Source organism: Cervus canadensis, chromosome 1 (assembly GCF_019320065.1).
Source record: "Cervus canadensis isolate Bull #8, Minnesota chromosome 1, ASM1932006v1, whole genome shotgun sequence".
Lineage (NCBI taxonomy): Eukaryota > Metazoa > Chordata > Mammalia > Artiodactyla > Cervidae > Cervus > Cervus canadensis.
The window spans coordinates 33,586,351-33,614,323 of NC_057386.1; the positions used below are offsets into that span (position 1 = coordinate 33,586,351).

A 27,973-nucleotide genomic window follows, 5' to 3' on the forward strand; every position below is an offset into this window, starting at 1 on the left:
ACCCACTCCAGTATTCTTGCCTGGAGAATCCCATGGACTGAGGAGCCTGGCAGACTACAGTCTATGGGATCCCAAAGAGTCGGACGTGACTAAGCGACTAAGAATGTATGCATGCATATATGTATATGTATACATATAAAATATATTACGAAGGAGAAAATGTGGTTCTTTTAGGGAGTCAGATGTTCCTGGCTTTTGGTCCTAACTGAAGCTTCTCAGGTGCTCTGTTGGGTACTGGTTCCCAGCTTCACGTCTGCCACTGTTCATATGCTTGACAGGCTCCTCTTACTCCAGCCTCAACTACAGCATAAATGAGCCATTGCTGGCACCGCTGGGGGGATCCCGCCTACCCATTTCTCTCTCATTCAGGGACCCCAGAAAGGAAGGCTGAGGTGGGGTGGTTAAGTCCTGAACTGTGCAAAAGGGCAGTTTTTTTGTAGCCCTCCCTGACAAAGTTAAGAGTTGGATGGAAAAGACTAACCCTCAGGGGCAGTGTTCAGGTGATGGGGGTGGGGAGGTAGGTATGGGAGGGGGTTGGGAGGGTGGGGGGCTGCCCTAGCTTGACTGGATCCAAGGCTAGAGGCAGAGATCCCCAGAGCTGTGACCCTTAAACCAAAGGTCCTCTCTGGGCTGCCCCAAGGTTTTCTGAGCAGCACTGTATCCAGCAGAGGCCAGTCCTGGGGGCCAGGCCCAGCCGTCTGCCTTTCAAGAACCCTCCTTGATGATTCTGAGGTCTTGCTTGGATGGAGAAGCACCACTTTCCCCCATAACCCTTCTTTTAGCATGGTTCTGCGTAGGAGCAAATGGTTTGAGGCTGTGCTCACATTCTCCACTGTTGGGCCCGAAGGGAGAAAGCTGTGAGCCGAGGAAGGTGTGTGCAGGTAATGCGTCTGTATCTAAGGGGTTAAGGAGAATTTACCAAGAAGGGGTAAAATTCCCTGCTTCTGCATGCGTTGTGTTCTAGATTACAGAACTGATACATGTACCTTATAAAACTGCAAATAAATATAGAAATACATATGGTTAAAAAAAGTTCCTTCCCCATCTCATTCCACATCCCCTTAGAGAGAAGCATATTAGCAGTTTGGGATGAATTCTTCCAAATCTATAAAGAGCTCTTTACAGTGGGCTCCCACACAGTTGTCGCTCAGTCGTGCCTGACTTTGCGACCCCATGGACTGCAGCACACCAGGTCTCCCTGTCCCTCACCATCTCCCAAAGTTTGCACAAGTTCATGTCCGTCGTATTAGTGATGCTGTCCAGCCATCTCATCTGCCGCCCTCTTCTCCTGCCCTCAATCTTTCCCAGCATTAGGGACTTTTCCAATGAGTTCAAAAACTGACTCCTTCCCCCCTCACCACTTTTATTTATTTTAAAATTTATTGTTTTTTAAAAGCCTATGTCCTCTCCACCCCTGTCTACTTCCTTCAACAAATAACTTATTTTGAATCTCCCCTGGTGCCAGGCAGTGTTGAAATGCTGGGGACACAGTATCCCTGCCTTCAGGGAACTTGGGTCTCCTCAGTAGAGACAGACAGTGGGAAGTAAGGGTGTTCAGGGAATTTAAGGTAATGATGATTCTGTTGAAGAAAGGAAGTGACTGCTGGGGGTGTGTCCTTGCTGGTTGACACAGGGTGGTCAGGAAGGTCTCTTCTTGGAGCAGCCTTTGAGTTGAGAGCGGACAAAGTCTGGGGTAGGGGAGTGTGCCAGGTAGAGGAAGTGAAGTAGGAAAAAGTTTGTAGTGTTGAGCAGGAGGAGGTCAGGGAGCGGAGCAGGGTTGGGGGAGAGAGAGAAGTAGAAAGGAGGTCAGAGGAGTCGGCCAGGCCTGAGGACTTCAGGTGGGTTTTTGGGTTTTTTTTTTAAAGTGTAAAGAGTTTTTTTCTTTCTTTTGAATTGTGTATAACATAGGCAAAATTTATCTAAGTCAATAAAATTTTAATGAGTTTCGCATTCCTTAAAATTCCACTGATTCTTTCCACTGCCAATCACCTTGGTTCCTCCACAGTCATAATCTTCAAAATAAGATAGCTCTTTCAAAAAAGTTTTGCTCAATCCACAGCTGTTATGTAAGTCAGCCCATAATTCTTTTAGTTGAGCCTCTTTGAGCACCAGTGGAATATGGACACACTTAAAAATTCCCCACCTGTAATCTTTGGGATCCAATTTCCTCAAGTAATTTACTTTAAGACTCTAGAAGTTAAATGTAGCAAGTAGGTTGCTATTTATTCCTTCATCTTTCCTAATATTGAAAACCCTTGTTATATCCAATTTTTACTCATGAGCCTAGCAAAAAAAAGAAAAAATAATTACAGGTCTCACTGTCACCACTGCAATAAAATTACAGTGACAGAAGCAAAACCTGTGTTCTCAGTATAGCCACATTAACATCACGTGGATGTTATAAACGCTGTGAAAAGTCCCCTTGGATGGGAGTGGCCAGGTTGACCAGGGTCCTGGTGGAGAAGGTACCATAGGGGGCAGTAGAGAGCCAGGGAGGAGGTGGTCCTGAGTTTTCAGATGAGAGATGTGGTGTCACTCACTGGCCAAGGAGCTCCATTTCTCTGGGTCTCAGTTTCCCTAGCTGTTAAATGGGAACAATAACCACCTGGTTGCATTCTTGTGAGGAATAAACGGAAAAAAACACATAAAACCTATGGCACACTGCCTGGCGGATATTAGAATGTGGTAAGGATGGTTGCTCTTGGCCTCTTGATCTATTCTCTGTTACTGAGTAAAACTGAAAGTTAAAGAAAACTTGGAAGCATTTGGAGTTTTAAAATTTTCACCCTCTAAATCAAAGTAGGAAGGAGGAGTCCCAGAGAGAGTCCTGGATCACAGGATCCTGGATGTCTCAGCACAAAACACTGGAGCCAGGGCCAGGACCACCTGTGGGAGTGGGAGGGGGCGGGGCAGGGGGGCTCTCACTCTGTCCCAGGGAGGGGATGCTGTAGCCCTTGGGTGGGCTTATCGGGTCACCTTTTAAACTCCTGGCACTGAGCCCTTCCAGCCCGAGTGCATCTCCCAAGCCTCTCCTGTCTTCCCTCCACCCAAGGCCAAGTCAGCCTCGGCTAGATCTGGGGAACCACAGGTCACCGTCTTTGGAAGGTCAGCACTGAGCCTCCTCTGTGCCCCTCTGGCTGTTTGTCATCACCTCTTCTACTGGGATACTGGGTATGTGACTCTGCAGTCTGCAGGGTGATGAGAGGCGGCTGCAGTTCCAACCTTCTGTGTCTGGGGTCCACTCCAAATGCCAGGTTGAAAGCACTCAGAGAGGTGTGGGCAAGGGCTGAGGGGTCAGGACCCAGATCTCCTTCTCCACAGAAGGGGAGGGGGCTGTCTTAACTCAGAAAACACCCCAGGACCCCAGCTCTGTCCCTGGGAAGTTGCTCACACCCTCTGGGATTTGGGGAAAGACACCCCCTGCTCTGCTGACCAGCCTTCCCCTCTCCCCTCTTGCAGAGGCTCTGAGATAATGCAACTCTTGGCTGTCCTGCTAATAACAATGATAAAAATAGTGTGCACAGAGCACTTGGTATGTGCCACTGTGCTAAGGGCTTTCCACTCATGAGCTTATTTAACCTTGACCTGACTTTCAGGTGGGCATTAAAGCACTTTCCAGATAAAATGAACTCAGATCTGACAGTGGCTTCCAGGTTCTTTCTGCTGCGCTAGTTTTCCATCCCCTTTACATCCTTCCTGGGGACCTCTGGCCATCAGTATCCTTCCTTCCCAGTGTCCACACACCCCCTCTCCCCACCAACCCTTTCTTCATCCCCCAGCTGCCCAGGGCTCTGCCTCCAGCTGCCAGAAAAGCACTTCCCTCTTCCTGACTCACCCTGATAGGAGGCCTAGCCCCCTTTCTCCTTGACCATCTTTAATATGGCACTTGGGTTCCCCAGATCTGGCCCTGAAGGTCACCCCCACTTCCTGGGGCTCTTTCTTCTGCTTCTCCCCACAGGTGGAAACTCTATCCTGGTCTGCTTTCTTCACACTATGCCCTCATCACAGGGCAGCACCCAGGACTCTGGCTTTATCATCACCAGAAATCTCTGGTCTCCAGAGGTCCACTTAGTCCTCTGCAAACTTTTGTCCGGGTTACCTTCCCTCTCTGGCCTCAAGCCTCACACTTTCTCAATGGGACCAGATCAGCGGCCTCTTGGCTGAGCTCTTTGTCTCTCGGGGAGGGCATCTCTGACCCGTCGGCCACCCCAAAGCCAGGCCATTGCTCAGCTTACAGCTCTGACCTCACCACTGCCCTGCCTGCAGCTCCTCATGGGCTCCTGTGCATGCGTGTGTACGTGCTAACTCACTTGAGTCATGTCTGACTCTTTGTGACCCCAGGGACTGGAGCCTGCCAGGCTCCTCCTCCCATGGGATTTCCCAGGCAAGAATACTAGAGTGGGTTGACACGTCATGGGCCGCTGTAGTCTTTAACTTTGTTGTTCAGGTGCCAACATCAGTAAAATGCTTTCAAGTGAGTGTCCCCCAGTGTATATTCACTCATTTAATAATTCTGGCCATCCTGTGGGAGTCAGCCCTCAAGATGACCCCTGAGTATTCTCACCCCCTGGCATTCACACTCTTGGCGTGGTTCCCTTCTGCACTGAGGAACCATTAGGACATTGTGGAGATGATGGAGCATTACTTCTGAGGCTGGATCATAGAAGAAATTGCAGCCTCCACCTTGTGCTCTCGGATCATTTGCTCTGGGGGGAGCCAGCTGCCATGTTGTGAGGGCACTCAAGCAGTCCTGTGGAGGGGCCGCCTGCCAACAGTCAGCACTCACCTGCCAGTCCTGTGGGTCTCCTTGGAAGCTGGGCCTGCAGTCTCGGTCAAGTCTTCAAACAAACGAAGCATTGAATGACATCCGACTGCAACCTCATAAGAGACTCTGAGCTAGAACCAACTGGCTAAGCTGCACCTAGATTCCTGACTCCTGGAAACTGAGATGATAAATATTCCTTGTTTTAAATTGCTTTTTTTTTTTTGAGGGATCATTTTACAGCAATAGATCACTAATACACATATACCACTGTACAAGTCTATTATGTACATTATAACTCATCTCCCCAAGTAGACCTCTAAAGAAAAGAGATAAAAATATATATAAAGGATCTTTTTTTTTTTTTTTCAGCAGGACCATACAACTTTTGAGACCTTAGTCCTCCAACCAGGGATTGAATCCAGGCCCTCAGCAGTGAGAGCATGGAGTCCTAACCCCTGGGCCAGCAGGAAATTCCCTAAATGTTCTTGCCACTCGCTTAATGGATGATCTTGTGACTTCCTTGGGGCGCATGTCCTCCCAGTCAGGAGACCTCTGTGCTCCTGAATGACATTCAAGCTACCTTCCCCTGAGATTCAAGGCTCTCCTCAGGGTGGCCCAAGCCACCCCTCTGGCCGTTTATCCCACTGAAGAGAAACTTGATTATTACAACTGATAAAATCCTTCCTGTTTTTTCAGACCAGCTTCACAGACCTCCTCTAGGGAGCCTTTCACGACCACCCTGGAGGTGGGATTCCCAGGTTTGGAGCCCAGGCTCTCTGAATTGCTCTCTGCATCCTGAGGGGACGAGTACTCAGAGGGAACAGGTTTGCTCTGCATAATGAGGTGGAGTTCTAAAAGTGGCTCCGACAACCCTGCTGTCCTCCCCAGCACCTGTGAGCATGCTGCTGGCGCTCTCTCAATCATTACATTGTATGTAGTGAAACTTACAGATAGCCATACACATAGTACAGGGGGCTGACCTGTAATTCAGCATCCAGTGTATTGTGTCCTTCATCTGGCATTCTTCAAAGTGTTTTATCACCTCTGACTTCCCCCCGCTTTTTTTTTCAATTAAAAAAAAATTTTTTTAATTCAAAAGATCTTTTCTTGGCTGCACCTCACAGGATCCTGACCAGGGATTGAACCTGCACCCCCTGCATTGGAAGGGTGGGGTCTTAACCACTGGACCACCAGGGAAGTCCCTTGGACTCCCATTCTTAAGCCTTTGTGTATGTTGTGTACACGGCTGACCTTAGGACAGGAAGATTCTCCAGGTGGGCCTAATCTAATCCCAGGAGCACAGGGGGAATCAGAGAGATCTGGAGTTCCAGGAGCACACCAGGCACTGTTGCTAACTTTGCGGACGGGGTGGGGGTGGGGTTGTCATGTGATGAGGAAGGCAAGTGGCCTCGAGGAACAGAGGGTGGCCCCCGACCACCAGTCAGCAAGGAGATGGGGACCTCAGTTCTACAGCTGCGAGGAAGTGGATTCTGTCAACAACTGGAACATGTTTGAGAGTAGATTCTTCTTCTCCTTTGCATCCAGAAATGAATACGGTCCTGCCAGCACCTCTATCTCAGCTTCAAGAGACCCTGAGATGGGAACTCAGCTGGGGTTCCTCTTGGACTTCTGCCCTACAGAGCTGTGAGCTAATAAATGGGTGTCGTTTCAAGCCACTACATTTGGGGTGTGATAGAAAATGAACACATGAGGCTCTGTCTCTGAAGACCTTGCAAAGTCTATATTTTCGCTCTCTGTTTTTTGACTGTGCTACACAGCTTGCGGGATCTTAGTTCCCCAATCAGGGATCAAACCCTTGCCACTGCAATGAAAGCACAGAGTCCTAACCACTGGACCACCAGAGAATTCCCAAGGTATATATTCTTAAAGGGATAGATGTAAAGAGTTCTCAAGGTGCATGTGTCTACCACCATGTGTCATGGTTTTGTTTTTAGCTACTTCTTGGTCTCTCAGGGTTATCTCTGGTCTCACAGAGAGAGCTGGCTTGTAAGTCAGCCAGCGGGTGTATCATGTTGTTTATCTGGCTTTCCTCATGGTGTTTCATCACCTCTGACTCTCACCCTGAAGTTGTTGATTTTGGGGTGTTTTTCATTACTGGTTCACAGACTGCTCCCTAAGCAATGGGTTTGAGAACATGGTTATAGCGTAGAACCAGCTTATAAGAACATCTTATTCCAGTATAATATGCAAATAGAAGAATGCCCAGATCTTCAGTGTATGGGTTTTACAAACTTGCAGCCTTGCAGCCGGCGTCCAGATCAAGCAGTGGGATATTTCCATCACCCAGAAACTCCTTCCAATCCTCACTCCTGTAAGGGTGACCGGTATTCTGACCGAAACAACATAGGTTTGTTTGCCTGAATAAAGCAGATTGTAACTGATAATATCAGAGCAAGCGAAATCAACAGCCCAGTAGTCACCAAAATTACTGGCCACAGTCCCAGTACATGCAAACAATGTGAAGCTTTTCAAGACACAAACGAGGGTGCAGCCAGGGCTTCTTATTTTATGCAAGGGACGTGTTCCTGAATATCTCACATAATGTAAACTCTTCTAACTCGGATCTAGTTTTCTCACTGAAGTAATCATAACATAGGATTCCCATGATGTTATATTTGGGGTCTAAAGCAAGACTTACTAATGTCATTAACATTGTCCAACTTCTTAAAAAAATTTTAATTAATTGATTATTTTATTTTTGGCTATGCTGGGTCTTAGTTGCTGTGTGGGCTTTTCTCTAGTTGCAGCGAGTTGGGGCTACACTCTAGTGGGGCCTGGGCTTCCCATTCCAGTGGCTTCTCTTGAGCACAGGCTCTGGGGCTTGTGGGCTCTAGAGCACAGACTCCGTAGTTGCAGTGCCTGGGCTTAGTTGGCATGTGGGATGTTCCTGGACAAGGGATCAAACCCATGACTCCTGCATTGGTAGGAGGATTCTTTACCACTGAGCCACCAGGGAAGCCCAGTTTCTAATTTAGCATAATTCCAATCCATACACTCCCAGGATTTAGCCCTCCGTGAACTCTCCATGGGGCTGTGAGGGACCACTTTTAGTATCTCTGGGACCCCAGGGCCCAGCTGTGGTGACGGGATGGGACCCTGGTTCTGGGAGTAGCACACAGGTCCCGGGAGTCTGGCTGTTCACATTCCAGGCTTGCCTCTGCTGTTTGGACTCTGGGTAAGCTCTTACCATTCAGGGCCTCAGTTTCCTCATTTCCAAATCAAATAGGGGTGTGCTCTGGGGCTAATGAGAGGAGGTAATGAGGGAAAGGGCTTCCCAGGTGGCTCACTGGATAAAGAATCCACCTGCAATGCAGGAGACGCAGGTTCAATCCCTGGGTTGAGACGCTCCCCTGGAGGGGGGCATGACAACCCACTCCAGTATTCTGGCCTGGAGAATCCCATGGACAGAGGAGCCTGGCGGGCTACGGTCCATAGGGTCGTAAAGAGTCTGACATGACTGAAGTGACACATGCAACAAGGGAGAAGCACACAGGAGTCACTGGAGGTTTGCTGGCACCAATCCAGCTGAGTGGGGAAAAGCCTGCCTTCCTGCCACCTCCGCCCCCTGCCCCCCAGGCAGCTTGGAGGACTTTACTCCCCAGGAGAGCCATTCAGCCCCAGGCTGGGGTGTCTGGTAACTGAGCCCCAGGAAGCCGGGCCCAGGCTCAGATGCCAGGGTCATAGGCCTGGATTGGGCAAGAGCAGAGCTCGGGCCCTCTGATCCTGGTCAGAGATATTTGGAGAGATCAACAGTTCTGGGAAATTCAGAGACAGGAAGTGAAAGGGGAGTGGGGCAGAGGGGAACCAGCCAGCTGCACCCCAGCCCCTCCTGGTCTGGACCTCTCCCAAACAGTTCCTTGAGTGGGGTGGCTGCATGCAAGGATGGGGAACAGAACAAAGAGACTCTCCATCCCTGGGAAGGAAAGGTGAGGCAACTCATCCCTGCTCCCACCCCCACACCCACCCTGAGTTCCAAATCCATTTCTACCTCTGTTTACGTCCAAAGTCCCGGGCACTGGAGATGCCAGGTTTGGTGTGTTTGGACACACAGTCACACAGACAGGCAGACACACAGGGCTCAGGGCCTTTGAATGGACCCTGCCCCCTCCCCTCCCACCACCCAGAGCTGTCTGTGCTAATTCTCCAGGCTTCAGCCTGTTTCTTAGCCTGGGATCTGTGCAGCATTGAGGGACCCACAAATCAACCTTGAGACTTTTGGCAAGTAAAAGGGGAAGAAAGGGGGTTGGGGGGAAGAAAGGAGGTGGAGGAACTAACTGTGGAGTGGGGTGGGGGAGGGGATGAATGGAATCCACGTCCGGAGGGGTGGAGACAGAGTGGAAAAACTTCAGAAGATAGATTTTGGATGTCAGGCCTGGAGGGAACAGGAGCAAGAAGAAAGATCTCCACGCAGTCACTGATCACCTGGAAAGAGACCGAACCCCACACCCCAGCTCTTCAGCCTCTGTCTCAGCCCTAACCCCAGCCTTGACCTGGTCTCAGGCCCAGCCGGCCCTACCATGACAAAGGAGTATCAAGATCTTCAGCATCTGGACAATGAGGAGAATGACCATCAGCACAGAAAAAGTGAGGGGACACCTCCCCCCATTTCTGAAAGGCGAGCATTAGATGGCTGTCGCCCCCTCCCCTGACCCTGCCTCTCCCTGGGTCTGCCCGGCTCACAGGGTGTAGTATTGGAGACCCTTTCTTGGTGGCAGTTGTCCCCAGGCTCCTTCATGACCCTCCTGCCCTTCGCCTTGTCACCGACTTCTCAGGACCCTGGGGAGGGGGTTGCCCAGGGGATGTGGGAGTTAACTGCAAGAAGTTAGACCCTCTTCTTCGTTCCTCTTCCAACACCGGTGAGCCTTGGCCAAGTGTATGTGTGTGAGTGTGAGTATGTATGAGTGCACAGGTGTCAGGGATCCTTTGGGTCAAGGAGAAAATTTCTGTGGCTGGCCTCAGGGAGCTCTGACTGGAGGAGGATGAGTCAAGCCCTCTTTCTTTCTCCTGCGAGTAGAGATGTTTCTGTTGGGGCTGAGCCAGGATGGAGTGCTTGGCAGAAGGGAGTGGGCAGTGCCCTGGGGTGGGGGAATGGACTACCAGCAAAAACGGAGGGGAAGCCCCCGCATTTCAGCTCACTGAAACAGGGCTCCCGGGTGGGCACAACTTGGTCGACCTGAAGTCTGGTTACTCTGCCTCCCTGCGCCCAGACAAAGAGGAGTGGGATCCAAGGGGAGAGCAAGAAACCCGTTTCTCTTGCCCCACCTGCAAGACCCCCTCGCCCCCTCGCCTCCAGCTTGCAAACTCCCTTCTCCAGGCTTTGCCTTCGGATGCGGCAGTGACTCGATCCGGCCACTAGGTGCCAGCAAAGGCCTAGAGCCTGGGTAGGGCTCCAGCAGAAAGATTCGCACCGCTTCCCACCTCTCGATGCATCCAGCTCCTCCCGGTCACCTACCGCCCAGATTTCTTCATCCATAAAGTTCCTCCTAGTCTCCTACAGGAGGCTCAGGCTGCCCTCCTCCTAGGACCCCAGAGCTGCCCCAGGTTCCCCTCTGTCCCTGAGCCCCTGACCTCCTCTCTTGCAGGGCCGCCTCCTCCTCATTCATTCAGTCGGCGTCTCTGCACCGGACCCAGCCTCCTCCTGGTCGCCATGGGCCTTAGCCTCCTGCTGCTAGTGGTTCTCTGTGTGATCGGATCCCAGAGTGGGTTCCCCAGGGGGTAGGGTGTTTGGGAAGGGAGCAAGTTGATGGTGGGGGGGGGGGCGCGGGGGGCGGAAGAGCTGGCTGCTGTGATGTGGGAAGCAGCCCCCTCATTTTGTCCTGTCCGCACCGTCTTCTGCCCAGACTCCAAGCTGCAGGAGGAGCTCCGGGCCCTGAGAGAGACCTTCAGCAACCTCACAGTGAGCACAGAGGCCAAGGTCAAGGCCCTGAGCGTTCAGGGTGAGGAGGGCTGGGGCTGGGGCTGGGGGGCTGGGAACAGTAGGGCCATTGAGACACTGAGCAAGTCTCTCCCTTAGGAGGAAATGTGGGCAGAAAGATGAAGTCCCTGGAGTCCCAGCTGGAGAGACAGCAGCAGGAACTGAATGCAGGTCAGCGGAGGCGGGGGCGGGGGCGGGGGGGGGGGGGCGGGGATGTGAGTGCGCCTGCGCTTTCGGGATATCGAGGTCTCTCAGACCAAACCAAGGGGCATTGTGGCTGAAGTATCTGCGATCTATCTTCACGCCCCAGCAGGCAGATGACAGAACCTTCCCAGCCCCCAGTGTTCATCGTGACTTCCTTGCCTTTCCCTACCCTCATCCCCCTCCCCCTCTGCCCTCTGTCTCCCCAGATCACTCCAGCTTGCTGCTCCACGTGAAGCAGTTTGTGTCTGACCTGCGAAGCCTGAGCTGTCAGATGTCTGTCCTCCAGGGCAATGGTGAGGGGGTGGGGGGTGCTCAGTCCTGCTTGCCTGCCCAACCCACTTCCCCATAGCCCCTCACACCCGCTCTGCCTCCCGCCCCAGGCTCTGAAAAGGCCTGCTGCCCAGTGAACTGGATGGATTATGAAGGCAGCTGCTACTGGTTCTCTCGCTCCGGGAAGCCCTGGCCGGAGGCTGAGAAGTACTGCCAGTTAGAGAACGCCCACCTAGTGGTGGTGGGCTCCTGGGAGGAGCAGGTGAGGTTCTGGTAGGGCCCGGCTGGGAGGTTGGCAGGTCTAAGGAGAGGTCACCAGCCCCTCCTCTCTCCCCAGAAATTTATCCAGCACCACATGGGCCCTGTAAATACCTGGATAGGCCTCACGGATGAAAATGGGCCCTGGAAATGGGTGGACGGGACGGACTACGAGACAGGCTTCAAGTGAGTGTGTGCGTCCCCGAGGCTCTGCCCCTCCATCTATGGTCCATCATCCCAGCCTGGCAGGTCCCAGGGGCTGGGGGGTCCACGGCTGGGCTCAGGGTCTCAGGCGCTGGGGTCCACATCTCTTTGGTCTCTTTAGGAACTGGGCGCCAGAGCAGCCAGACGACTGGTACGGGCACGGGCTCGGAGGGGGTGAGGACTGTGCCCACTTCACGGAGGACGGCCGCTGGAATGATGACGTCTGCCCGAGGCCCTACCGCTGGGTCTGTGAGGCCCCACGGGACAGAGGCGATGACAGCTAAGAGCCTCCTCTCCCCTAATTTATTTCCTCAATGCCTTTACCTGACGTAGGGGTCCTGGTTTGGGGCCCTTCTATCTGGGGGCTTCTGGATTTTCATCTAAGATTTTAGAGGAAAGGGGGAAGGATGGTGTCTGAGGAATGTAGAATGATGTTTAGAGGGGCGAGGAGATTGAAACCCATGCTGCTTTCTATAGTTTGCAGGTTATTATTGTCAACTGGATTTTTTTTAGAGTAAAAAGAAGAGAAATACACAAAACATTGAGTTGTCTGCTTGCTGGGGGTTAGGAATCGGGAGTGGGCTGGTCAGCACTAGGAAGTCTTGGGCAGGCAATGGGTCATCCTGAGAACTGTCTGCACTTTGGGCCAAGAGGCCTGGATTTGTTTTTTACAGGTATACAATTTAGGGCAAGCTAGTCTGCTTTCTGTGTTTCAGCTGTAAAATAGCATTATTAATGGTTTGTTACTGAACTCAGGTTTGGTTGCTCATCTCTCAAGAATACAGTACTGAGAGATGAGTAAAAGGAACTATGGCTTTATTGTGGAAGTTGGCAATCTAGGGAAGAAGATGACTCATATCCCAAAAAATCAACTCCTCCTTGCCAATCAAGGGGCAAGAGGTTTTAAAGGGGAGTTTCATGGGTACATAGGTGGGGCAGGAGTTCTGTGTATAACAACAGAGTTAGCTCTGACAATCATCTATAAACTGGTCATGCAGTGGTCTTCTGGTCAGTGTCCTCTTTTTCATATATTTAAAACTTTATTTTGTATTGGGGTATAGCCGATTAACACTCAACATTAACACTCAACATAACATAAACTCAACATTCAAAAAATGAAGATCATGGCATCCGGTCCCATCACTTCATGGCAAATAGATGGGGAAACAGTGGAAACAGAGAGACTTTATTTTCTTGGGCCCTAAAATCACTACAGATGGTGACTGCAGCAATGAAATTAAAAGATGCTTGCAAATAAATAAATAAATAAATAAATAAAATAAAAAAATAAAAGATGCTTGCTCCTTGGAAGAAAAGCTATGACAAACTTAGACAGCATATTAAAAAGCAGAGACATTACTTTGCTGACAAAGGTCCATCTAGTCAAAGCTATGGTTTTTCTAGTAGTCTTGTATGGATATAAGAGTCGGACCATAAAGAAAGCTGAGCGCTGAAGAATTGATGCTTTTGAACTGTGGTATTGGAGAAGACTCTTGAGAGTCCCTTGGACTGCAAGGAGATCAAACTAGGCAATCCTAAAAGAAATCAGTCCTGAGTATTCTTTGGAAGGGCTGATGCTGAAGCTGAAGCTCCAATACTTTGACCACCTGATGCAAAGAGCCAACTCATTGGAAGAGACCCTGATTCTGGGAAAGATTGAAGGCAGGAGGAGAGGGGACGACAGAGGATGAGATGGTTGGATGGCATCCCTGACTCAATGGACATGAGTTTGAGCAAGCTCTGGGAGTTGGAGTGCTGGCGTGCTGAAGTCCATGGGATTGTAAAGAGTCAGACATGACTGAGTGACTGAACTAAACTGATAGCTGATTAACAATGTTGTGATAGTTTTGGGTGAACAGTGAAGGGACTCACGCTTATCCATTCTCCCCCAAACTCCCCTCCAGTCCAGGTTGCCACGTAACATTGAGCAGAGTTCCCTGTGCTGTTCAGTAGGTCCTTGTTGGTTATCCATTTAAATTATAGCAGTGTGTACATGTCCATCCCAAACGCTGTAACGTCTTAAGTATAGTTAATCTTCAGTTCCAGAGCTGATTTGTTCCTACAGGTCTTGATCTGTGCGAGATGGAGGAGCTTATGTCATGGTTACAGTCTGGATGCAGTCATCAGGCAGTTAACTTTTTTCATTTGGTGGCAATTTTAGTATCTGCAAAACAACACAGGAATATGCATCAGAAACTGTTATCTATGTCCTTCAGGGAGGAACTAAAGATTCTGTGACTGTTGTTCTAATCATTAACTTCTTGAGCTTGCTCTTTTGTGACTCAGGGGAGGCTTGGAAATCAACAGCTTTTTTTTTTTTTAATAAACAAGAGACTGGGGATATAGAGGAGCTTTTGTATCTGGAGGTCCCTGCAGGGTCCTGCTCATTTCACTGGGACTATCTTACCTTCTGCAATGCCCACAGAAACAGAACCACCCCAGTGTGAACAAAAGCAGCATCCACAGATAGTTAACAGATGCAAAGATGAACCCACAACCCAGAATCATCAACATGGCAGGAAAATCAACAATACCATGGAAGAGAAAAGTCCAACAAATAGAACCTACAACCCAGATGGGAGTTAACAGGACAAACAGTTGAAGACTTTATGGACACTGATGGGTTTATCAATGGACAGCAAGCTCCAGGATATGGTAAAGGACAGGGAATCCTGGTGTGCTGCAGTTCATGGGGTCGTAAAGAGTCAGACATGATTGAGCAACTGAAAAACAGCAACATGGGTTTATCAACCAATATAGACAAAGTGTTAGCCTACCAATAAGACCTCCACTGATTCTAAAAAGGAGCAATGCTCTGACCACAAAATAAATAAATAAATGAAGTTAGATTTAAATATGAAAGTATAGCCAAAAAAGATCTATCAACGTATACATTTCTCACCATCTTTCTAGAGAACTTTGAATTTAAGAAAAAATAAAAATGAAAGTCAAGCGGTTTAGAAGTAAACAAGGAGAACTCTGCATACTGAGATTGTGGTACAGTATAAAGCAATTCCCTAAAGGAAAATTATATAGACTTAAGTGCATTTATTTTGAAAAAATAAGAAAGGTTGAATGGAAAGAAGCTTAATTTTTAACTCAAGATACTTGAAAAAGAATAACAAAATAGGTCTTCACTGGTGGTTTGGTGGTAAAGAATCTTTCTGCCAATGCCTGGTAAGGTCCCACATGCTGCAGAGCGACTAAGCCTGGGCACCACAGTTATGGAGTCTGTGCTCTAAAGTCTGGGAACCACAACTACTACTGAAGCCTGTGTGTGACCTAGAGCCCATGCTCCACAACAAGAGAAGCCACTGCAATGAGAAGCCTGCATGTTGCAACTAGAGAAAAAGCCTGCACAGCAACCAAGGCCCAGCACAGCGAAACATAAATAATTTTAAAAAGAACTTTAAAAAAAGAATGACACAATAAATTCCCCAAATAGAAAGAGCTTTTTTTTTTTTTTTTTTTGGTGGGGGCGGGGGAGAAACTTGTTTGTTTTTTTAAAGCAAAACTTAATGCACTAGAAAATAAAAATGTAGATATCTTCAATAAAAGAAAATCTGATACTTGAAAAAGGTAGAAAACAAACAAATATGAAGAAGAATAAAGGAAACACAGATAAATAGTTTTATTTTTTAGCTTTTTTGGTTGTAGTATAATTGCTTTACAATATTGTGTTAGTTAGTGCTGTACAATGAAGTGAATCAGCTATATATCCCACGTGCTGCACCACAGGGCATATCGGATCTTAGTTCCCCAACCAGGGATCAAACCTGTACTCCCTGCATTGAAGCGCAGTCTTAACCACTGGACCACGAGGGAAATACTATTAGACTATATTACAAAGCCATATTCATAAAGACAGTAGGGTTGCAGTCCGCGCACCCAGGGCCGCCGGGGCTGCGGGCGCGGTCCAGCAGTGTCACTAGACGGGGTGTCCCGCCAACTCTTCAGCTCCGTCCAGCCCTGCCCTTGGGGAACGTGGGTAGGGGGTGGGAGAGGCTCTTCTGGGGCTCCATCAAAGAGCTTGTATTTTGCCCAGAGCGATGCTCTCCGATCATGGGGTGTGCCCTTCTCTGGCAAAAGACGGAGCGCCTAGATCCGTCCTCCGGTCAGTCTGCCGCAAGATCCCGGTGTCGGCCCTCCTCTTAGCGGGAGTGGGCATGCTGATCGCCTTTCTTGGCACGCTCGGCTGCTTGGTACGGGCCCCAGGTTTGAGCATGAGCATGGCAGAAGGGGATACCCTGATATCAGTGGATTATGAAATTTTTGGAAAGGTGCAAGGAGTGTTTTTCCGCAAGTACACTCAGGCTGAGGGTAAAAAGCTTGGATTAGTAGGCTGGGTCCAGAACACTGACCAGAGCACAGTGCAAGGACAGTTGCAAGGGCCCACCTCCAAAGTACGTCATATGCAGGGATGGCTTGAGACAAAAGGAAGTCCCAAATCGCACATCGACAGAGCAAGCTTCCACAATGAGAAGGTCATCGTAAAGCTGGACTATGCAGATTTCCAAATTGTGAAATAATGGCCTGCATTTAAATTTTCCAAGATACTGAGTGGTTTTGTTTTTCATTGTTAATAGAGATAGAACTATTCTGTGTTCAATATTAGAATTTGTCAATAAGTTATTTTAGCATGTTACTTGCTGGTTACTGTGTATTATATGTGTGATGAAAAGAATTAAAACTATACACAATTCTAATCAATAAAAACAGAACCTTCTGTGTAAGATAAAAAAAAAAAAAAGACAGTAGGGTAATGATACAGAAAAAATAGACCAATGGCATGGAATAGGGATCTAATGTATGGCATGGTGACCACAGTTAACAATACCATACTGTATATTTGAAATTTGCTAAGAGAGTAAATCTTAAGTTTCCTAATCACACACACACAAAAAATTGGTAGCCATGTGAAGTGATGGATGTGTTAGTTTGTGGGAATCATTTTCCAGTGTAGATGCACATTAAATCACCATGTTGTACACCTTTAAAAAATTGCATTGTACAACTTAAATATATACAATTTTTATTTGTCAGTCATACTTCAATAAAGCTGGAAAAAAACTTCTAAAGCATATCACACAGAAAAAAAATCTGCAGTGACTACGTGTCCACACATGTAGTATGGATGCAGAGATGCCTAAAATCAGCATTAAATGAAAAAACTAAAAATCAGAATGCTGGCTAGAACCCAGGAACACTGATAAAAATCAATAGTCTACACACACGGTAGCACTACATACATTTCAAGAATCCATACATTTTCAAGGACATGTCAACCCCATTCAAGTGGTTGCTTAAGGAAGGGAGGCGACTAGGACGGGACCAGGATAAGAAGAGCCATCATTGAGAGAAGGACCTTGAGTAGACCAGAGCTGAGAGCTGAGAGTGGGAGGAGCCTACACTTCACCTCTAGTCCATCTCTAGGAAAAATGTTCATGCACATCTCAGCCTCCACCCTGCTACGGTCCTTAAAGGGGAGAGATAAGAAACATGGGCTTCTTATCAGGGCTTCCCTGATAGTTCAGTTGGTAAAGAATCTGCCTGCAATGAAGGAGACCTTGATTTGATTCCTGGGTTGGGAAGATCCACTGGAGAAGGGATAGGCTACCCACTCCAGTATTCTCGGGTTTCCCTTGTGGCTCAGCTGGTAAAGAATCCACCTGCAATGCAGGAGACCTGGGTTTGATCCCTGGGTTGGGAAGATCCCTTGGGGAAGGGAAAGGCTACCCACTCCAGTATTCTGGGCTGGAGAATTCCATGGACTGTATAGTCCATGGGATTGCAAAGAGTCAGACATGACTGAGCAACTTTCACTTTCACTTTCAAGAAACAGAACCCAGAAAAAGAGGGGAATCATCACCTGGACTTCGTTGATCCAGAGCGAGAAATAAGAATAAAATGATTAGAAAGGAGGAGGTCAATTTAAAAAATTGCAGACATTATGTATCTCCCATTTTGATGCAATGGGGGCTAAACAGCATCACCTGGGAAAGAGTTTTCTAAGAGAACCTTGAACATGAATCTAATTAAGCTTCTAGTGCTATCTACTCATTTACAGGAAATTCAGTGGGGAGAGGAGCAAGCACACAGGTATGCATTTTGTCAAATCCAGTAAGGGGTGGACTTTACAGAGCCAATTTCTGGTTTCTTCAACAAATAAATGACAAAGGATACAAAGAAGGAGGGGGAATTGTCATGTATTTAAAAGAGCATTAAGAGGCATTCCAGTATGTGCAATGTGGGGATGTTAGATCCTGATTTGAACACACCAATTGTACAAACACATTATGGGGGAAATAAAAACAAAAATAAACAAACAGAGCCTAATTAAACTTAAAAGCTTTTGCACAGCAAAGGAAATCATAAAAAAAAAAAAAAAGACAACACACAAAATGGAAGAAAATAGTTGCAAAGGAAGTGACCAACAAAGGGTTAACCTGCAAAATATACAAACAGCTCATGCAGCTCTATGTCAACAAAAAACCAAAAAACCCAAACAAAAGATTGGTGGAAGGTCTAAATAGGCATTTCTCCAAAGAAAACATACAGATGCCCAAAAGCACATGAAAAAATGCTTACTGTCACTAATTATTAGAGATATGCAAATCAAAACTACAATGAGGTACCACCTCACACTGATCAGAATGGCCAACATCAAAAATCTACAAACAGTAAATCCTAGAAAGAGTGTGGTGAAAAGAGAACCCTCCTATACAGTTGCTAGGAATGTAAATTTGTGCAGCCACTATGAAGAAAAGTATGGAGATTCCTTAAAAAAGTAAAACTAGAGTTAGCATATAATTCAGCAATTTCACTTCTGGGCATATATCTAAATAAAAATATAATTCAAAAAGATATATGCACTTCAGTATTCATTGTAGATCTATTTACAATAACCAGAACATGAAAGCAACCTAAATACCCATCAATGGATGGATGGATAAAGAAGATGTGGTATATACATACATGAAGAAAGAAATGGCAACCCACTCCAGTATTCTTGCCTGGAAAATTCCATGGACAGAGGAACCTGGCGGGCTACGGTCCATGGGGTTGCAAAGAGTTGGCCCCAAATGAGCACATCAGCACATATACATACAATGGAATATCACTCAGCCATGAAAAAGAACAAAATAATGCCATTTGCAGCAACATGGATGGACCTAAAGATTGTCATACTAAGTGAAGTAAGTCAGACAGAGAAAGGCAAATATATGACGTTGTTTATACGTTGAATCTAAAAAAAAAATGGCACAAATGAACTTAATTACAAAACAGAAGTAGAGTCATAGTGAAAGTTGAAAGTGAAAGTCGCTCAGTCATGTCTGACTCTTTGCAGCCCCATGGACTATGCAGTCCATGGAATTCTCCAGGCCTTTCCCTTCTCCAGGGGATCTTCCCAACCCAGGGATCAAACCCAGGTCTCCTGTATTGCAGGTGGATTCTTTAACAAGGGAAGCCGTAGATATAGAAAATAAACATATTTATTTTCTAAACTTTAATTTCTATAATGTAGAAATTTTCTAAAATTATGGTATAAGGCATGAAGGGGGTGAGGGATAAACTGGCAGATTGGGATTGACATATATACACTACTGTATGTATACACGGCAGGCAGATTCTTTACCATCTGAGCTACCACGGAAGCCCAGGAAAAGAACAAAAACAAAAAAAAAATCAATGTGTGAATATCTGTAGTCTTTCATTCAGATCTGACTCTTTGCAACCCTTTGGGCTATAACCTTCCAGGCTCTGAGTTCTATCCCTGGGTCAGGAAAATCCTCTGAAGAAGGGAATGGCTATCCTCTTCAATATTATTCTTTTTTTTTTCCACTTCAGTATTCTTGTCTGGAGAATGCCATGAACAGAGTAGCCTGGTGGGCTATAGTCCATGGGGTCACAAAGAGTCAGATACGACTAAGCATGCATGAACTGAATCAACTATATGCCAATAAAAATTAATTTAAAATAAATTAAAATAAAAATAGAATTTTTTTGGAAAAAAGACATACTGGGAATACCAGGTAATTTTGAATACTACCTGGTTAAGGCATTATTGTCAGTTATTTTTGGTATAATAGGATGTGTTTTGGTTAAGTTAAAAATAGAATAGTGACTTCCCTGACCTTTCAGTGGTTGACTCCACTCTCCCAGCACAGGTGACAAGTGTTCAATCCCTTTCGAGGAACTAAGATCCCGCATGCCACAGGGCACAGCTGAAACACCAGAAGATTCTCTATTTTAGATATCCATGCTGAAATATTTACAGGTGAAATCACATGTCTGAGATGTGCTCTGAAACAGTTCAGTGGGGTCGGGGGGCACGCTGGGATGGGTGTAGAAGAAACAAAACCTGTCATATGTTGATTGTTGAAGGGAGCAACGGTACTTGGGTGTTCATCGTATTATTCTCTCTTTTTTGTGTGTGTTTTATTCATTACAGTTGAAACAGAAAATGCAGTTCTGCGGATATGATTTAATAGAAATACAGGACATCGTAGATTTTTTTACAAGTGAAATACGGGGAAATGATATTTTACTTCTCCAGAAAATACGGACAGATTTGACTTCACTAAAATTGGAAACAAGCGGTAGACTTGGATTAAATAATTGCAATGTTTATAACAAGTAATTAATATTCAGAGTATAAAGAACTCCTACAATAACAAGAAGGAAAAAAAAGCCCAACAGAGAGGCAGGATATTGCAGTAAACACTTGTCATCAGTTTTAGGGAATCCCTCATTCTGTATTTACTTGAGGGCATGAGAAGCCCAAGGGGGACCATACCTGCCCCCTCGCCTCCGTGATGTAGTAGGGATGGGCTTGTATGTTAGGTATTGCCCACTGGACCCTTTCCCCCAGAGAACAGAGTCTGGAATGCAAGATGCAAATTTATGGGAGTAGTTAGAGCAGAAGAGGGACTTCCCTGGCAGTCCAGTGGTTAAGACTTTGCCTTCCAATGCAGGGGGTGCAGGTTCGATCCTTGGTAGGGGAGCTAAGATCCCACATTCCTACTGGCCCAAAACCAAAACATAAAACAGAAGCAATATTGTAACAAAGTCAGTAAAGACTTTAGAAAATCGGGTCCAGGTCAAAAAAAGAATCTTTAAAAAAAGAAAGAAAGTAAGTAAAAAAAAAAAATTCCAGGTTGCAAGATAATATGTACAATATAATCCCATCTATGTAATAATAAAGTGAAAAGTGAGTTAGTTGCTCAGTCATGTCTGACTCTTTGAGATCCCATGGACTGTAGCCTGTCAGGCTCCTCTGCCCGTGGAATTCTCCAGGCAAAAATACTGGAGTGGGTTGCCATTCCATTCTCCAGGGCTCTTCCCCACCCAAGGATTGAACCCCGGATCTCCTTCATTGCAGAGAGATTCTTAAAAATCCCTCCAGTTGCTCTATGTTTTCTTAAATCACTCCGGTGATTGTTGCTTTTCTCCATATTTTCATCTTCTCCCTCTCCATGGATGCTCCCCACATTCAAAGGCTTTTTCATCAAAAATTCCCCATCTGACCTCCTGTTCCCTCTGCAGTCGTTGTCTTATCTTCCTTTTTATGGCCTCAGGCTAACCTTGCTTTTCGGAGTAAAGGCTGTGGCCTGGATTTGAGGGAGGCAGACTTGCAGGGGCATTGCAGGACTGAGGAGTCATAGACTTGTCTGAAGCATTAAAAGAGATTGTAAGGCACGGGAGGCTGGAAAACTCAAGAATATTTGGGTTACTGTGTTACGTGTGTGTTTATGTGTCTGTGTGTAGGTTTGTATGTTTGTGTAAGTGTGTGTATGTAGGTGTATATATGTGTCTGTGTGTAAGCGTGCATGTCTCTTTGTGTATGTGTGTCTGTATGTGTGTATATGTGTGCATACACACACGTGCATACGGGGAAGGGGAGTCAGAAGAGAGGAAAACAAGCTCTAGTTAGCCTTTCTTGCCACCCCCCGCCCTATTGTGTCCCCTGAGAGGACTTTCCCTCTGGAACGAGCCTTCTCCAGGGGATCTTCCTGACCCAGGGATTGAACCCCGAACCCCGAACCCTACCCCACTAGCCACGGGGCGGACGGCCCCAGCTCTGTTCCATGCTGTGCCAAGGTGCTGTGATGTTTCCTGGCAGCAGGGAAACCAACCAACTCAAGTGGTTCTCCAATTAAAAATAAAACTCCACAGGGGTCAGAACTAAGATTCCGCGTGCCTCGAGGTGCAGTCAGAAAAAGATTTTCAACTGTACAAGAATGTTTCAATTTCTCTACTTGTTAATGACTTCTTACTAGCTGAGTTTCGGTGAAAGATCTATATGATATATCTTCCCTGAGACTTGTTGAGATTTGCCTCCAGCCTGTTACTCAGCCAATTTAGTATAGATTCCAGGTGTCGAGTAGACTGTGTAATCTTTAATTCTTTTGACTTTCTATATGTTATTAAATCGAGTTTTTAAATTGGGTTTTCCAGAGTTTCCATGTCTTTGCTATAATTGCAAGAAGCATGTTGAAATCTTCCACTGCAATGGTGGATTTGTCAGTTTCTCTTTGTAGTTCTAGTAAGTGTTTCCTTTATATTTGTTGAGGTTATTTCATTGAGTACATAAAATCGTACCATTGTTATATCTTTCATGAATCTTTGATCATTTTATAACAAGCCTCTCTAACTCTGAAATGCCTTTTCTGTGGGTCCAGGACCACTACCCAACACATCCTTTTGAGAGATTGGAGGTAGCCTTGGGAGCAACAGCCAAGCCTAGAAATGATGTCCAAGGTGGAACGGGAACACGGGACAGAGAGAATGTGGTCATGATGTGGGAAACATGGCTTGGAGGGTGGACTTGACATGCTGGATGAGGTAGAAGGATGCGGGGCTTCCTGTGGTTGACTGTTTCTTGCATCCTGGCATGTTTGATGCTGGTTTATAGGAGGGGACCCATTTTATACTCCTACTGGGGATCAACAGCCACTTTGTGTTATGTGTCAGACTGGGGCAGCGGGACCTGGACAAACCAAGCTAACAAGGAAAAGATGACCAGGGAGCGTGGCTACTCCCTGTATTAGTCAGAACTCCCTTTTTGAAAGTGACAGAAACCAAAAGGAGAGTTTATTGACTCATAAAACCAAACCTTGTGAAGGACAGGGGTAGAGCTGATCTTGAGGCTCCTGGAAGGACCCCAAATGCTGTCAGGACACTCTTTCTGCATGCTGGCATCTTTCTGACAGACCCACTTCTCCATGAGGCCATAACCGCAGCCGCTGGCCATTCTGTTTTAGCATCCTCAAATCTCCAGAAGGGATTTCCAATCCAAACACGGCCACAGAAGTCAGCTTTTTAAATGCTTTGCTTGAAGATCACATAAAAGGAATAAAGAAAATGGAAAATTCCATTTTCAACAAAATGAGAAAATAGACTGATTCACAGACACCAAAATTCCAGCTGCGAAAAGGCAGAGACGGTGATTAGGAGAAAGGGAAGGTAGGAACAGGCAAGAGGATGGAGGGGCGCTGCATTTTTCTGAGAGTTTAAACAAAAATACGCTTTCAGAAGGTGAGAGGACCATTCTTTTTTTTTTTTTTTTTGATTTGATGTGGACCATTCTTACAGTCTTTATTGAATTTGTTACAGTGTTGTGTCTGTTTTATGTTTTGGCTTTTCCGCTGCAAGGCATGTGGGATCCCAGCTCCCTGACCAGGGATCAAACCTGCCCTGGCCTGCATTGGAAGGTGAAGTCCCAATCACTGGACCTTCAGGGAAGTCTCGAGATGACAGTTCTAGTGTATCCTTGTGATAGAGCAGGAAGCAGGAACTAGAGGGAGTGAGATTGGAGCCGTTATTCTGTTCACTGCCTGTTCTGTGAAGCAGCGGAGTTGGGTCTCCACATAGACTCCCACAGTGAAGTCTTGTTTAGAGGAAGCAGTCAGACAGAGGCCTTGGGCTGCGATGCTGGACAGGACACTGCAAATATTAACCTAGGAAAACCCAACTCATTCAATGACGAATCCAAAAAGATAACTAGCACAGCATCAAGCGGATATACCGAAGGGGGCGAAATGTGAGAAATAGGTGTAAAATGCACAAACAGGTGAAGGGTATGCACCAGGAAAAATTTTGCCAGGTAGCAGTTGAAAGCAGTGATTAAACATTTTACTAGGAATTAAAAAAAAAAAGCATTAAGCAATCATTCTGATGAAGAAAGATAAGAAGGCAGAAATGCAATTGCTCAGAAAAGAAATCACAGGACAACAGCAGCATGTGGAATGAGGGCTGACTGGATTACAGGAAACAATGAAAGAAAAACACCACAAACAGAGAAATGAAACAGGAAGTTTGGGGAACACACATTTGAGTATATGATTCAAGAAAGTGTTTCTGAGATACAGGAGACTTGACTCTATCCAGTGAAAGAGAAAAGCTAAATGCCAGGAAAAACTGATCAAGTTATTGAATTTTAAAAAATACAGAATTTTTTGAGCAGCCAGGAAAAAAGGTCAAGTCACTTATAAGGGGATAAAAAACAGGCTACGCTTGGATGTCTGCAGACCCAGATCAAATGCCAGAAGAGATGGCACAAAATATTCAGGCAAAGAAAATATGAGTCAGGAGTTTTATAAAAAGGCGACTTTTTCTCTCCTCCACCTCCTACTCTTCCTGGCAACCATTGATCTTTTTACTGTCTCAATAGTTTTTCTTTCCCCTAAACTTCACAGAGTTGGAAACATATAGCATGTAGCCTTTATAGACTAGCTGCTGCTGCTTCTTTTTTGGCTGGGCTGAGAGGCTTGTGGGATCTTAGTTCCATGACCAAGGATCGAACCTGTGCCCCCTGCCTTGGAATTGCAGAGTCCTAACCAGTGGACCACCAAGGAATTCTGGAGATTGGCTTATTTCACTTAGTAATATGCATTTAAATTTCCTGTGTGGCTTGATAGGTCATTTCTTTTTAGCACTGAATAATATTACATTGCAGGGAAGTGCCACAGTTCACTTATTCATGATTGCTTCCAATTTTTGGCAATTATGAATAAAACTACTGTAGACATTTCTTTACAGGGTTTTGTGTGTGTGTGTGTGTGTGTGTGTGTGTGTACTTATGTTTTCACTTTGTTTAGGTAAACACCCAGGGGAGAGATTGCTGGATTGTAAGGTAAGCCTACGTATAGTTTTGTAAGAAACTGCCCAATTACCCCCAAAGAAGCTGTGCTGTTATGCATTCTCACCAGAGGTGATAACAGTTCCTGTTGCTCCACCTTTTTGCCAATATTCATTGCCAGTGTTTTGGATTTTAGCCATCTAATAAGTGTGACATGATACCCATTCTTGTTTTAATCTAGAATTCCTTAGTGAAAAATAATGTGGAGCGTCTTTCCAGACACTTCTTTGCCATCCATGTGTCTTCTTTGGTGAGATGGCTATTCAGATCTTTTTCTAATTTTTGAATTGTTTTATTTCTTTCTTTTTAAATATTTATTTGGCCACACTGGGTCTTAGTTGAGGCATGGGGGATCTAGTTCCCTGACCAGGGATTGAATCTCCCTCTGCACTGGGAGCACAATCTTAACCACTGGACCACAAAGAAAATTCCTGTTCATTTTCTTTTTTCAAAAAAATGTATTATTTATTTGGCTTAATCAGCTCTTAGTTAGTCTTAGCTTTGTGGGTTCTTGGCTGTGTCATGCGGAATTTTTTGTTTCGGTGTATGACTTCCCTAATTGTGGTTCGTGGGTTTAGTTGCTTCATGGCATACGGGATCTTAGTTCCCCAACCAGGTGTCCAACCCACATCCCCTGCATTGCAAAGTGAATTCTTAACCACTAGACCACCAGGGAAATCCCTGTTTATTTTTTTATTGTTGACTTTAAGAGTTCTTTGTAAATTTTGGATACAAGTCCTTTATCAGATATATATTTTGCAAATACTTTTTTCCCAGACTGTGGCTTGTCTTTTTATTCTCTAAATCATAGGCAGTTTTGAAGATGTACAATCTTAGGAATGTTATTCTCATGAGCTCTTGAAGAAATTACTAGAGGATGAACTGGAGTCAACCAGAGGATAACTGAGTAAATCTTAGTGAGAGGAGGGGAGTGAATGTTAAATATAATTAACATAGAACTAAGACTAAAACAAAAGGTTGGTGATAGAGTTGAGAGAGGGAAGGAGGGAAGATGAGACTATGAGCTAACTTATTCATTGTTCACAAAAAATAAATTTGAAAAGCTGCATCATTTTCTAAAAATTATTCATCAAAAATATCCCAGAAGGGAGGAAATTTAAACACATTTCTAATAAAGGAGAGTTTTCCAAGAGCCAACAGCTTTCCCTAAAAGATCAGACTCAGATGGTTTTGCAAAAAATTCTAACAAACCTTTAGAGATTATTTGAATACTGTTCCAGGGCACAGAAAAAGAAGGGAAAAAAATCTCCAAATTATTTTAACTAAGGTGATACATCATTAATTCCAAAGCTTTGTAAGAATTTACCTATTTAACTATTATTTACCTATTTTACTTATAAATATTGATACAAAATAACTACTGATAAATAATATATTAGCAAATAGAATCCAGAAACACATTAAAAGAACTGGGACCCAATATCTATATATATAATAGATAAACAACAAGGACCTAGTGTATAGCACAGGGAATTATATTCTTTATCTTGTAGTAATATGTAATGGAAAAGAACCTGAAAAAGAATATATATATACACATAAACACATCGCAGTATACCTGAAACCAACACAACATTGTAAATTAGCTATACTTCAATTTAAAAAATTGTTTGGATTGTGAAGCAATTAGCCTCCAACTAATAAAAAAATTAAAAAAAAATAAAAATAAAAAAATAAAAATTAAAAAAAAAACAAACAAACAAACAAAAAAAAAATTGTTTGGAAAAAAGAATTGGGATCATTATGACCAAATAGACTTTATTTAGGAAATCCAATGACAGTTCAGTATTATCACCCTTCTGCTCATGCTTCATTTCCATACAATAATAACAGTATCACACTTCTACCCAACATGGGACAACTGTTTTTCATTCCAGTAAAGATGCCCAAAGAAGAGGAGACAGAAAGTCTTAGAATTCCCCTTATCCATCATTGGGTGCTAATTTCTGTCCTAGCTCTGTCACAAACACATTTGGATATTATGTGATCTGGAAAATAATATTTAAAGTTAACCACCACCGCCACTCTTTATATGAAATGGGAGGAGGAGGGAGGAGGGGGAAAAGGAAATACTTGGTTAATGTATTGAAATTTGTAACAAGCAAGGAAGAAGAAATACATATCTGCTACAGTCCTTATTTCTGTTGTGGGTACAGAGCTGTAATTCATTTTTATTTATTTTATTTTTATTAAAAATTTTTTTGGCCACATCAAGCAGCATGCGGGATCTAAGTTCCCTGAATAGGAATTGAGCCCATGCCCCGGCACTGAAAGCATGGCATCTCAACCACTGGACCACCAGGGAATTCTCCTGTAGTTCATTTTTATAATGTCATTCTTCCACTTAGCCATCCCCTGTTCCCTCTGCCCTCTGCAAGCACTCTAGCAGGCAGACAGGGCTCCTTTCTCTGGTGGGAAACACAAACCTTCATTCCTGAAGAGTCTGAGTCCCTGGTTTTTCTGCCTTTATTAGATTGTTGTAGTCTTCTAGTAAGTTTTACTACAAGGTCTGGATGGACCAAGGGCTGCCCACAAATCCCTCAAATTCTAGATATATTCTTCCCTGCACCCACTGTGTAGCAGCAATCCCATTCTACCTTGAAACCATGATCCATCATTCTGTAAGGCTTTCTGAAAGTCTGGGCATGGATGGTGGTGCTGGCAGAAGCACTTCAGGCAGTGAAGGCAAATCTATATGCTGAATAACGACTTGATATATATGTTGCCCCCTCCATGATGTCTAACACCATTAACCTGCTAAACGGCTACTAGGTGGGTGACTGGCTGGTTTCCAACCTGCCCACAGCCCCAGCATGAGGTCCAGGTTTTGTATTCTTTCCTCTGCATACCAGGGACACTGTTGCTGAAGCTGAAGATCCAATATTTTGGCCACCTGATGTGAAGAGTCGATTCATTGGAAAAGACCCTGATGCTGGGAAAGAAGACTGAAGGCAACAGGAGAAGGGGGCGGCAGATGATTGAGATGGTTAGATAGCATCACCAACTCAGTGAACGCAAATTTGAGCAAACTCCAGGAGACAGTGGAGGACTTTCTGCAGTCCATGGGGTTGTAAAGAGTCAGACAGGACTTAGTGACTGAACAGCAAACAACAACCTCCACCAGATTTCAATCAACCAACCAAATTGTTAGAGCGGCTCTCAGCTCCTTTGACTA

General features: G+C 45.4%; 2 protein-coding genes and 1 non-coding gene across 5 annotated transcripts; 2 read left to right on the forward strand and 1 right to left on the reverse strand.

Moving 5' to 3' along the window:
* Positions 1 to 2,301: 2,301 nt before the first annotated feature.
* Positions 2,302 to 2,434, reverse strand: LOC122425548. Its single transcript, XR_006264898.1, has one exon. It is a non-coding gene; the product is annotated as a small nucleolar RNA SNORA1 (small nucleolar RNA).
* Positions 2,435 to 8,593: 6,159 nt separating this feature from the next.
* Positions 8,594 to 12,638, forward strand: ASGR1 (asialoglycoprotein receptor 1). 3 transcript variants are annotated; one of them, XM_043476183.1, is made up of 10 exons: positions 8,644 to 8,712; positions 8,934 to 9,004; positions 9,287 to 9,370; positions 10,369 to 10,485; positions 10,627 to 10,722; positions 10,800 to 10,871; positions 11,111 to 11,197; positions 11,285 to 11,436; positions 11,512 to 11,618; positions 11,758 to 12,638. In XM_043476183.1, exons 3-10 carry the CDS (start codon positions 9,304 to 9,306, stop codon positions 11,918 to 11,920), a joined length of 861 nt encoding a protein of 286 aa, XP_043332118.1. In that variant the 5' UTR covers positions 8,644 to 8,712; positions 8,934 to 9,004; positions 9,287 to 9,303; the 3' UTR covers positions 11,921 to 12,638. The 3 variants fall into 3 exon arrangements, with proteins under 3 accessions (XP_043332106.1, XP_043332118.1, XP_043332112.1); XM_043476171.1 differs by lacking the exon at positions 8,934 to 9,004 and having other exon boundaries at positions 8,594 to 8,712; XM_043476177.1 differs by lacking the exon at positions 8,644 to 8,712 and having other exon boundaries at positions 8,838 to 9,004.
* A 2,910-nt stretch (positions 12,639 to 15,548) lies between these two features.
* Positions 15,549 to 16,369, forward strand: LOC122446386 (acylphosphatase-1-like). Its single transcript, XM_043476564.1, has one exon. The coding sequence runs from the start codon at positions 15,686 to 15,688 to the stop codon at positions 16,163 to 16,165; it is 480 nt and encodes a 159-aa protein (XP_043332499.1). The 5' UTR covers positions 15,549 to 15,685; the 3' UTR covers positions 16,166 to 16,369.
* Positions 16,370 to 27,973: the final 11,604 nt, after the last annotated feature.